The sequence below is a fragment of the Neofelis nebulosa genome, chromosome 15, assembly GCF_028018385.1.
Source record: "Neofelis nebulosa isolate mNeoNeb1 chromosome 15, mNeoNeb1.pri, whole genome shotgun sequence".
NCBI classification, from domain to species: domain Eukaryota; kingdom Metazoa; phylum Chordata; class Mammalia; order Carnivora; family Felidae; genus Neofelis; species Neofelis nebulosa.
Genome location: NC_080796.1, coordinates 61,481,418 through 61,494,411, shown reverse-complemented (window position 1 = coordinate 61,494,411; position 12,994 = coordinate 61,481,418). Strand labels below are relative to the sequence as shown.

Genomic DNA, 12,994 nt, shown 5'->3' with positions numbered 1-12,994 from the left:
GATCATCTTTACCTGCTATTGTGTTGAAAATTTTATTCACCCTGTTTTAGCAATGGCACTGAAGCATAATTTCATTCACTTTATAAGGCTATAGACTAGCCAGCAGTGTTATCGGGTGAACATTTATTAATTGTGACAGGAACACCAAATTTATTTCAGTGCTTTAGCTTATTTACTGCTCTTTCACCTTTGTATTTTGTATCGACAAAGTAAAATGAATATTGATAAGGTTAGATATTGATTTTTAAATGTATGGCTTGTTCTCTGCCTCATTCAAAGTCACATACGAAAAGATAGTTGATGTCTCAGTAGCAAAGGATGTAGATTTACTATTATAAAATTGAGAACTGTTGAAGCAAGAAGGTTTGCCAGCAGAATGCATTTTATAGTTTGAAAAATGTCATCTGTAAAGGTGAAGAAAAGCAGTGAACAAAATAGAATATTATTAACGCATTTTTTAAAAGGCAGTCAGCAATGTTGGTTATGGTCTGTGTTTTTGGTAGAAGTCATAGCTTATTGAGGATTTGAGAGTAAGAAGATTTAAGTGTGCTTTCTGAAATATTGTGGCTACCGCATTTTTTTTAATGCGTTGTTCTCTATACATTACTAAATTCATTGCTATCCACAATTAGTATTTGCTATTACTGTTTTGCTTTTTTTGTTGTTATTATTTTGCTTTCTATTGAACAAATATCATAAGGAAAATAGTCATCATAAGGAGTCAACCTTTTTTCTATACATTTTAAATTATGTAATGAGATGCCTATTGAAGTTTTGTTTTTTTTTTAATGTATATTCATTTTTGAGACAGAGAGAGACAGAGTGTGAATGGGGAAGGGGCAGAGAGAAAGGGAAACAGAATCTGAAGCAGGCTCCAGGCTCTGAGCTGTCAGCACAGAACCCGACATGGGGCTCGAACTCACGAACCGTGAGATCATGACCTGAGCTGATGTCGGACGCCCAACCAACTGAGCCCCCCGGGTGCCCCACATATTGAAGTTTAATATCTTGGTATAGATATTACTCCAGGGTAACTGTCTTCTGGGACATGCAACTTCTTGGCAAGAGGTTGCATTACAGCTTGTTGTGACTTGTCGACTTTTTCCTCAGCATCCTACTGATACTTCAATAATAAAATAATCTCTGTGAATATTTAAGGCAATAAAGGCGAGTTGTAAATCCTAATAATGGGTGAAGATTTTTAGAAAGTGTGCTTTTAATTAAAAGTCACACTGATCATAATCAAGAAATGGTTGGTATAACCAAGCCCACTTCTAAAGTGCTATATCTCTTCAATTGTCCAAATTTACTTTATCAATAATTCTATTTTTATTTTCTTTTACCGCTGGATCTATATGACCACTGTAGTTTATCTTACCTCTTCCAGGATTTTAAAACAGGCAGACTTTGGGGGAAGATCAATGGTATTGAATTTGAAAACGGACTATATCTGAACTATAGCAAAAGCCTAGGAAACATATCACCGTCATCCTCTTGATACACGCATCACCAAACTACCTTTCAGTTTGCTGTTTTAGGAGAGCCTTAAATGGCTCTCCATTTCATATCAGGAACACTTAAGGAAAGGGTAAGCATCCAAATTAGATAGAAAACCGTTGTGTTCCTGACAATATAAAAGACTAAATAATGAGAAAAGACTCAAACTACAGAATATCTGGAGATGCTGAACAAAATGTAAAGCCATCTTTTTAGATGTATAGTTGAGACTGAAGGAAAGTAAATGGTCAAGACCAGAAATGATCCTAAGCACCTCCCATGCCCACGCCAGTTTAGACTGTCCCAATCTAGGACCACTGAGGTATATTGGTGAGTGCCCCTGTGGGAAGGGAGCTAAGATGGGGAGTTGGGTGTAAGATCCTATCAAGCCAGAACCTCTGGAAAGCTCTATCCTCAGAAAACGGCAGACTGGAAACAAAACTCTGCCTATAGGCACAGGAAAATAAAGAATCTCATTTCCACCTGGGCTTCAAGTAGAGGATTCTGAAGATTTGTAACCAAGAATTTATCCTCACATGAATTTCTGTTGTAAAATTACACCAAGCCAAAAACCTAACAAAAAACTGGTCTTTGAAGCAAATGCAAAGCCACTCTCGTGGTAACATGCCTTAAACTCTAAATGATTCTTTTTTATTTTACAAATGAAAACCTACTGAAAGTGGTCTTATGAGCCAAAAATTAAAAAAAAAAAAAAAAGTTGTAAACAGATTTAAAGAGCAATTTGAAGAGACTACCTAAAAGAACTGAGGTAAAAATATGGAAGGTAGAATGGCTGGAAGCTTGGAGGAGAATCAAGTTCAACACACATACATCTAATAGAACTTCCAAAAGAGATAGAAAGAATAGAGAGGTGCATTATTCCAGGGGCATATTGACTGAATTCAATGAAACAACTGAAGGAAAATGTGAATCTTCATATTCAAACTGTACACAAATCTTTATCAGAAAATAGTAAATGTAAATTTAGTCATACCTAGACGCATTGTAATAAAACTTAACACCAAAGAGAAAGAAAAGAACTTAGTAGCCAGGGATAAAAGATGTAACGTACGTAGGAATGACATCACATTGGTAGCAAAGTTAAAAACACGAGTACAGGGGCGCCTGGGTGGCGCAGTCGGTTAAGCGTCCGACTTCAGCCAGGTCACGATCTCGCGGTCCGTGAGTTCGAGCCCCGTCAGGCTCTGGGCTGATGGCTCGGAGCCTGGAGCCTGTTTCGGATTCTGTGTCTCCCTCTCTCTCTGCCCCTCCCCCGTTCATGCTCTGTCTCTCTCTGTCCCAAAAATAAATTAAAAACGTTGAAAAAAAAATTAAAAAAAAAAAAAAATTAAAAAAAAAAAAACATGAGTACAGTCTAGAACATAAGAGATAAGATTTTCAAAGTATAGAGACAAAATAATTATCAACATAGAGTTTTATATCCAGTTAAACTATTTCCCAAGAGTGAGGATGAAATAAAGACAATTCCAGGTAAAGACCAATTATTACTAAACTTAGCACTTCATGTAGAAGAAAATAGGATGCATAAAAAGAGAATCAAAATCAAGAAGGAACTGTGAGCAAAGAGATTGTTAAACGTGTCCATACAGCTAAAATATTGAATATATAAAAGTTAATAATGATGTTGAAGTGCCCATGAAGATGGTTAATTTGGATGTATAAAAGTAAGATGGAAGTAAAACTCTGGACAACAATATGGAAGTGTGAAAAAATAATAAGTATGCATGTTGACACTTAAAGGTAATAACCAAAAGAATAAAAATATAATTTTCAAGCTAGTGTAAACAAGCAATAGATACCTTAAAGGAGGAAACAAAAATGTAGAGATGCCAGAAAGGAAGAAACAAAAATATAGAGAAGCCCACAAAAATATAGAGAAACGTGAGGCAAATAGCATTAAATAATACAGGAAAAATAGATGCAGATATACCAGTAATCACAATAAATGTAAATGGAGTATATGCATCAGTTAAATTCAGGGATTATTATCATAGGTCAAAAAACAAAACCCTGTAAATGCTGTTTATGGTAAGTACAACTAAAACTTAAGTTATAATTTAAATATCTGTAAAAGAAAGCCAGATAAGCTGTATTTATAGCAAGCAAAATGAATCTTTAAGTATTTCAAGAGAGTTGAAGCACTCTTTTCAGACAGACTTGCTATGCTAGGTTAGACTAGAAATTTTTCAGGAGTTTGAAATTTGTGAATAGAGTAAAATCTTAGTCATTTGAGAGAATGTGGCAGAAGAAATGGCATAATAGAAAATATTAGTGGTAGAGTATTTTAAATTAAATGTTCAGTCAGTGAGTCAGCAACATTTGGACTCAAATGAGGGTTCACATTTTAACTGGGACTTTCTAGCTAGTTGACTTTGGGCAGGTGTGTTACCTCTTCAAACCTCAGTGCCATCTGCAAAATGAAACCAATAATACCTTAGATTGGCCAGGAAGATCAAAAGAAATAGTGTATATGGAAGTATTTGTAACTGCAGAGCTACAGACTTCGTTATATATTGTTATCCACCTATGCCAGTATATTTTTGCTGTATATTGCCCATAAGCAAATTGAGAGAAGATATTATTGCAATTCACCTATAACCCATTTTTTTTTTTAGTTATTTGAAGCATCATCATCACTAAAACTATTTACTCGTCATTAATTTTCATGGAAAGGTTGTAGGCTTTTGGAGTAAACTTAACCAAAGTTTGAATCGGAGCTTACTCACTGCGTAGTCATGGTTAAGTGACATCGTGTCTCCAAGGCCATTTATCATTCCTTCTTAGCACAGTTGTTATGAGGAACGGAGATGAATATCATATGCCTAACAAGTAAACCACGTGCATGGTACATAATAGGCAGACCATGGTCCGGATTATATTAGTGAAAATTAACATCCCTGTGTGCCTTCACAACCAATACAATTTTAAGATTTATTTTTTAGTTTTTTGAAAAGACTATTCTTTGATACATAATGATTCCATAAGAAATATATTTCCGTATAATAAAAATACTTATTAGTAAAAACACTTCTCCAAACATGTCAACATAGATTATGTCTTTCATTTTTTACAACGTTTTCATCACTTAAGAAAAAAAGGGAAATTAGTTCTACATTAAATTTTTATTATTTATTATTTTAAAAGCATGTGCCTTGTATTTTAGGCATTAAAGATTCAAACTGATTTGATTTAACAAAATTCACATGAGAAATGTCTACAATTTTGCAGATAAAATGCAGAATGGTCTGAATCAGGCTTTTCTATATTCAGAATGAAATAATTAAAACACCTGACAATGAGTAGGAACACCTACCATTTTCTCACAACTCAAACTGTGCTAAATGCTGTTTCTTTTCTTGATAGTAATCAAACAACCCATGTCCTTAAAAATTAGTTATTGAGAACAGAGGACTGCATTATAACTCATGATTTTAATAACCACAAATAATAATGATGATGATAATAATAATAATAATAGTCTTGGCCCCAAGCTGGCTAGAAAAGTAATAGGGAAAAGAGGATGGTAAGAAAGAGTGAATGCGTACCACAAATGCCTTCTGAATACAGGGGAGGGTCTGAAGTGGGGTGCATGGGCTGTTATGTAGGAACCTGCAGTATGTATGACCTCCCCTTCCATTGGCTGTTTATCCAACATCAATACAACACTTGAGAAGCCAAATTACTAAACAAGCTGCCAATTAGGCTTGCAGTCAGCTGGACAGATTAGCAGCTAAGAGAGGCCGATACAAGATTTTCATCTCTTGAGCCAATTACGCAAGTGAATTACCATCCACAATACTCTCTGGAAGATTCGAGGGGAAAGGAGCGACTAGGCTGTCATAAGAAATCCCGAGTAAAGGGGGCTGGGAACAGGAGCATGCGGGAGAGTTAGCAGGCTTCGTGTTGCTAAAATTGCCCAAACAGGAGGAGAGCCTTCCAGGAAAGGACTTAAAAGATTTAGCACTGCCAGGAGCAAAAGGAAAGGAAATTAAGGTTGTAGGATGCTGTGCGGAGACAGAGTTGTTCCGCTCCCAAGTCTTAATCTCATAAAAAGGATGAGAGACCAACAGTAGATCTCACTCCAGAATCATTGTCCATGAAAAATGAAGTAACTGTTACCTTTTCTTTAAGGTTGTATAGAAAAGCTTTTTTGTTTGTTTTTCAGGAATCTGTTTCTATGTGGAAAGATTTAGCATTTGAGAAATTAAATATTCTTTCTTTTTATTGTTTTACTTCAAAGTATAATATAATGCTTTGTTTTATTTTCATGAAGAAGAGAGATGAAATCACCTAAAATACAGAGAAGGAGTGGGTTCTTTTCCATGTGTATAAAAAACAAGCATGGGGAGAATTAGCGTGGTCACTCCTGGGAAATACCAAATACCAACATTTGAAGTTAGGATAATCAGTTACCATTTGATGTTCACTTTAGATCTGAGAATTGACCACAATTTAGCAATTTTTGAAGAGGTGTATTAAATTGGCCTCATATTTTTTCTTAAATATGAAACAGATTTTAAACCTGAACTTTTGCAAGCTGTTGCATCCAAGGTATGATTAAACAGAAGTGCAGCCAGAGCACCAGTAGACCTCTGACCTGATTGGAGCTTAGAGATGGAGTTAAACTAATTTGTGGCAATCACTGAAAAATCAGGGGTGTGGGACAGAACGCTAGTTCACTGTTCAACCTGACATACCTGTTCGGCGGCTGTTCAGAAAATATTAGATATCTCGGATGTCTGTCTTTGTTGCCACCATAATCATAATTTCAAAATAAAAACCTAATTGCTTTTTTTGTTGTCATATTAGGGAAAAGTTTTGACAAACGGCTTTTGTTTGGTGTGTGTGTATGTGCGTGTGTTAACTAAGAGGTCCATTTTTTACGTTTTATGTATGCGTGTGTGTGTGTATGTGTGTGTGCATATGTGCACAGAGAGTTTATATATATATATACGTATATATATATATATATATACGTATATATATATATACGTATATATATATATATAATTCATTACACATTAAGGTACTTGTTTCAGTGAGCTGAGACCCAATTTGACAAATCCAAAACTGACTCATTATTGGAGTAACCTAGTTTTTCCTTACTCCCTGTAATTAATTTAGCAAATGGCAATAATGTATTCTATTCTCAGTCCTAAAATGTACTGAAGATTGAGACTACCACAATGTCCAATAAAGGGCTTTGAAAATCAATTGATTATAGTAAATGAGTGTCGGTTATTAAAACTTATTTCTAGCTCTTTGCACTTCCATTCTTGTAGAAGTCAGAATCATGAGGAACAACCCACTTGCTCTTCCCCGAGAAGGCCAGATATGAAGTACCACGTGAAACAAACTGTTGGTTCAACTCTGGCATTTCTTTCATTATGATTTTTTTTTTTTTACTGTGAAATATATATACCAAAGAATACACAGAAATGCATAGGTACAGTTTAAAGAACAATAATGCACTGGCCATTTCTGTTACCAACATCCAGGCGAAGAAATAGAGCACTACACTTTCCAGTCCCATAGATAACTTTTGTTGTTATTACTGGTGCTGGAGGATCCTTCTGTGCCTTGTATTACCATCTTAAACGTAGTCTTAGAGAAGGAAACGGACAGAGAGTCCCAACCTTCTTAGGGAGTGGGGATGGAGTAGAAGGTACCCTCATAACCCCCAAGTCAGGGAGGAAAAATTGATGATGGTGGAAAAGGTGCGGAGGGGGATGTGGGTCGATGCCAAAGACATCTGATTCACAAGCCTTCGAGAGTAGTGAGTGATCTTGTCAACAGCTGCCCATTTCAACCCTCAAACTGTCCAGGAAGAGAGCTCACATTTCCGACCAGAAATATGCCGGACCCAGGGCTTAGCTGGTGTATACACCAGAGACATACTCAGATCTTTGAAAAGTGAGACTTTATCCATGGAGGACTAAGGAGGGAAGGGCGAGCTAGCACTGCATCCCTGCAAGTTTGTGGCCCAGAGTTCTACCACAGACTTCTCGGAAAGCTCTGACAGAGGAGATTGGGCTAAACATGTTCTCACTAAAATAAAGACTGTTTTAAGATGCCTTCAACCCCTTTCCCACACAATCTCCAGTATTTGCTCGCCACTTCCTTCTTCTGCAAGGGGCGTATCATAAGAAATGCTCTGTATTTGAGAGTCCTGATTACTTTTAACAGGTTATCTCTAGATTTGCTATAGTCCCCTTTCATACGCCACAATCTCACAGCTGCTGATACAGGATAAGCAGAAATGGGCCACTCTCAGGGTGCCAGCCTGCACTTTACATCTGGGGCACACAGAGCAAGGCCAAGTCTTTCGTCAAAGGAGGGAGCCCAGGTTCTTGTGCTTCCTTGACTTTTACACTTGTTCATTTCACAATCCCTCGAACTTAGAGATTTGGTACTTCTGCGCTTTCCCTTAGAATCAGATGTACGGTTCGTATGCTCAACTATTTCCATAAGAGCTTACAAGAAAATTTAAGTTAAAGGTCAATCTTTGGGGGGAGTCTGGGTAGCTCTGTCAGTTGAGGATCCAACTCGATTTTGAGTCAGGTCATGATCTCAGTCTCTGTGCTATCAAAATAAATAAATAAATAAATCAATAAAAACTTTGTTTAAAAAAAAAGTCAATCTTGAAAAATGTCATCAAATAGATAATGCTTAAGATGGGTGCATCTCTCAATTGTCTTTGCTAAGAACATTGGGGAAATAACAGCTATTTCTAAATCTCATGGTAAGCACTGCCCAACCTCCTTTTCCAAAATAAGGAATGAGGGTAGGTAGGAGATCAGGGATGGAGGGAAAAGGGAAGGATTACTTTATATACAGTGCTATACATGACAGTAATATTCTTTTTTCTCTATTCTTCCCTGCTTGCCTCCTTCTATAGTGATCATAGAAATGGAAGAAAGGGGAAGAAAGGAATTAAAAGGTGCATATGTTATAGTCCAAATAATAAATAACAAGATGATTAGAACAGTGTCAACAATTTCTATGAATTAGGGATGTCATCAGTTGTGCTTTTCATTTGGTTTGGTTTTAGTTTTGGTTTTATGGAATGTCAAGGCCCCGAGGAAGTATAAGGTATTAGATCGTAAGTTGGTGATCTTCAGAATTATCGTTGACACTAACACAGCAATGAAATCAAATCTCTTTGTATTTTATCCTTTACTGAGAATACTTTGCCTGCACGATCTCATCTGACCCTGGCAACTTGCTGTGAGGTAGGCAGTGGACGTTGTTATACCTACTTTACAGAAGAGAAAACAAAAGCCCCAAGAAGTTAAATAACTTAATCAACTACTAAGTAGTATAGCTAAAACTCTAAACAAGATCTTTCTTCCATGGATCCCTCTACCACTACAAGCTCCTTCTCCCAAGATGAATAAACAATGACCCTCTCACCCCTTCCCCACCCCCACCCCCAGTACCTTGTTGAAAGAAAAACTTATGAAAATATGATTTTCTTAGCTTGAGAGGAGATCTTCACCTGTGTCTGTACTAATGTGTTTTGGGGCGGGGGGGGGGTGTTGTTTTTTTTTTTTTTTTTTTGTCATTTTATAATTTCAGGATTTGTAGGAGAAAACGCCCAGCCAATCCTAGAAAGCAACATTGGAAATCGAATGCTCCAGAATATGGGCTGGACACCTGGGTCAGGCCTTGGACGAGACGGCAAGGGGATCGCAGAGCCCATCCAAGCCATGCAGAGGCCAAAAGGATTAGGTCTTGGATTTCCTCTACCAAAAAGCACCCCTGCACCTGCCACTCCCAATTCAGGAAAATCCGCCTGAGAAGAAAAATAAAGAAGAAATGTTTTACAATTTTTATTTAATATATATATATATATATATGTACATACATATGTACACACATATATGTGTACGTACATATGTATATATGTGTGTGTATGTATATATATGTATGTACATATTTATATATGTGTATGTGTATATATATACATACGTATATATATATATTCCATTGTATGTATGTATATATGTGTGTGTGTATGTATATATATATATATATATATATATATATATATATTCCATTGCCCTAAAATTACAACATAGCTTCCGTTTTCGAAGCAGAAATTGACCTTGCCTCAAACTCCTCACTCTAGCGTCCTGCGAGTGGTCCTGCCACAGTGATAGAAATGGGGTTCCCTCACAGTTACTGGTGCTAAAGTGAAAACCTTTACCTTTAAAAATTTTTTCAGCAACTTCCAGTTATTTCTAGGTATAAATAACAGCTTGTTGCCCCTATTTATTTTGATCTCATAGGTCAGTCATTTCTAGCTGGATTCAGTCATTGTGTGTGCAATGCCCAGGCAAACATGAGACACCCACGTGTTTCTCAAATGGGATAGGCCAGAAAGGATGTTGTTTCCTATCACACCCAGAACTCAAAGACCGATCATCAGGTCAATGAAGTCCTAAGCAAATCTTTGTTTGAAAGGCTTGCCAATTTCACATTCCTTGAATCTGGCTTTTTCCTGAGGATTCCGTAATGGGGTGGTACCCATTCATCTATCCTTGGACAGGGTAGTATCAGGTTCACAGTTGACAAACAGTGATTAACGTTTCCCTCTGACATTGTTGACCAAAACAAACCTCATCATTGTTATCACCGGAGTGCCCTCAACATGACTTGCGGATTTTACCAATTTTACCTCATTTAGAACATCAAATAATTATCGAAAGAAAAATGTATTTTTTCAATTCACCATGACCGAACTGTAAATTCTATTCATCTAGATTTACTTCTACCTCTGTCTTCCCAAAGGTTGATATTTTTTTAGATCAATGCAACTGTAGTCAACTAATTTTCAGTTTTAACCATTGGAGCAACCTGTTTGAGTTATTGAATCGATTTATTTGAAAATTTAAATGGCTCTCCCAAGAATTCAGATCTCTGGCAGTGATCCAACCCATTTACAAGGTGAACAAGAGAATGAATGGTAATGATTTGCCCTTTCTAACATCTGAGTAGTTACTTTAAAACCAAGCAAAAACAAGTCATTTTTATTATATGCCTCTATTGTTATTTTTGAATCATCTGCTTTATAATGCCAAGGCTTCTAAATTGCTCTTAGCTTAGAGGATGATGACCTTCATTATTAAGGACTGATATTATATTTATAATGGCTTTTATTGGTTGAGTAAAGGCCAGGGTAACACGTGTGAATCACCTTTCTAATGGAGTTTTTTAAGTTTTTTTAAGAGCAGTTTTAGGCTCACAGAAAAATTAAAGAGAAGGTACTGAGACTTCTCATAGGCCCTCTGCCCCCAAACATGCACAACCTCCCCCATTATCACCATCCACCACGTGGGCGGGACGTTTGTTACAAGTGGTAAGCCTCCATGATACATCATAATCACCTAAAGTCTACAGTTTACATTACAGTTCACTCTGGTCTGGTACATTCTGTAGGTTTGGATCAATGTATAATGACATGAATCTAGCATTATAGTATCACACAGCAGTTTCACTGCCCTGAAAATCCTCACTACATTCTAGTAGGTTTTAGAAAATGTGTAAGTCCCCGAGTTTTTTAAAGTAGGAAGTAGAGCTTTATGCCTATAGTAGACCTTTCCCAGGTGGTGCCCTAACTGCCAGTTAGGGAAAAGAAAGTCAGCCTGCTATTTGAGAGTCTCTATGGTTTGCCAAACATACATGTTTAAGAATTCTCTTCTTTCCTAGGGGTATTGTGGTAAGAGGACAGTTTGGTTTAGGGATTATAGACTACCAGGTGAATTGTTCATTTGAGGAATTCTTATTGGATAGAGTAACCCTATTGTATGATTATTTTCTATAAGTTTGTTTCATAGAAATTTGCCTTTTTTTTAAAAAGTGCTTTGTGTTAAATACTCATTCTAGCTATGTAAGGGGAGAAATCTGGAGGAGATCATCTATATACCAGGTTAAAACTTCTTAGATTGAGTATAGTGCTCTAGGATCTACTCAAAAGATTTCTTTAAAAACCCATTGCCTGAATTTTCTAAAAGCCTAGAATTTTGAAAAGCCAAATTTGGAGCCACTGATAACACACAGTAAGGTTCTTGTGAGACTGGTCCCAAACTCCTAATGTTCGAACCCTCATAGTGAGGAAAAGCAGAACATACCAACATGGGGAAACTCCTTAATTAAGTATTGCAGTCTTTATGAACGTTTTGTGTTGTTTCCCATCTGGAGAGATCCTAGTCGTCTGAAGCAGCCCCTCTGAGATGCTCACTTACCTTGGGTATTTTCCTCTAACACTCCCTCTTAAAAAGGTCATGTTTACATTTTCAGCAAGCAGAAGAAAGGTCTTAATCTTGACCTCTAGAGCCCTTTATGTGTCTCTCAGAGGACTTAAAATATTTTTTATGTTATGGAAGTACCGTAAAACCTTGGTTTGCGAGCATAATTCATTCTGGAAGCATGCTTGTCATCCAAAGCACTTGTAGATCAAAGCGAATTTCCCCATAAGAAACCAGGGAAACCTGGATGATTTATTCCACAACCCAAAAATATTCATATAAAAGTGATTATAATACAGTAATATGATACAAAATGATAAAGAAAATACAAAATATAAAGAAAAATAAATTACCTTTGAAAACCTTTGTGGCTGGTATGAGGGAGACCAGAGGGAGAAGGGTTACTGTGTAGGACAAATTTCACTATCACTCACTCACTGACAGAATCACTGCTATCTGTTGGCTCAATGGATTCTTTTTCTTTTCGTGAAAGTTTAACAAGGAACCTATCCAATGACCTAAAATGAAGCAAAGTATTCCTAAGCTTACTCTTGTATGGAAAAGCAAAGGACTGTCCATAGGTGCTTTGAAGTGATAAAAAAATACATGAGTGCCAGTTGTGGGCACCTTCCCATGTTCTCAAAAATAACTGATCTGTCAAACAACGTGGCCTGAGACTGAGCATCTGAGCATGGGAGGCAATCACCCACAACCCCACAGTGACAGAGAGAAAGAGAGAGAGAAGAACCATTGGCTCAGTTGTGATCATGTGATATATGCCTTCCCACACTACTAGTATTGAAAGATATCTCTCGTTTATCAAATTAAAATTTATTAGGAATGTTTGCTCGTCTTGCGGGACACTCGCAAAACCAGTTACTTGCAATCCAAGGTATCCGTGTATTTCACTATACAAAACATGAATCAATACTCAAAGTAGGGAAGTGGCAATATCCTAAGCTTTCCCTGCTATCGCACAAACATACATCGGAAGTACATACATCCCTTCCCCATTCAGTCTTCAAGAAAAATCAGTGCAGACCTGATGTTCTATTTGTACCAGAATGTAATTGGAGAAATAAACAATCAAAATATTGAATTCTTAATATAAATCAAATATTTAAGATATGAAGCCCATTAATTTATGTTTCACATATAGTTAATTTTTACCCATTACTGTGCCCATAGAACCCAAACCAAAGAAATTCATGATTTAGAAGGCATCA

At 36.7% G+C, this 12,994-nt stretch overlaps 1 protein-coding gene across 2 annotated transcripts in view; it reads left to right on the top strand.

Moving 5' to 3' along the window:
* The window catches only part of GPATCH2 (G-patch domain containing 2), a 176,708-nt gene extending 167,354 nt beyond the window's left edge, over positions 1–9,354 (top strand). For both annotated transcript variants that reach the window (XM_058701368.1, XM_058701369.1), the window contains exon 10: positions 9,097–9,354. In XM_058701368.1, coding sequence (XP_058557351.1) covers positions 9,097–9,317 — 221 coding nt within the window. In that variant the 3' untranslated portion in view covers positions 9,318–9,354. The remainder of the gene's footprint in view (positions 1–9,096) is intronic.
* The last annotated feature ends 3,640 nt before the right edge of the window (positions 9,355–12,994 follow it).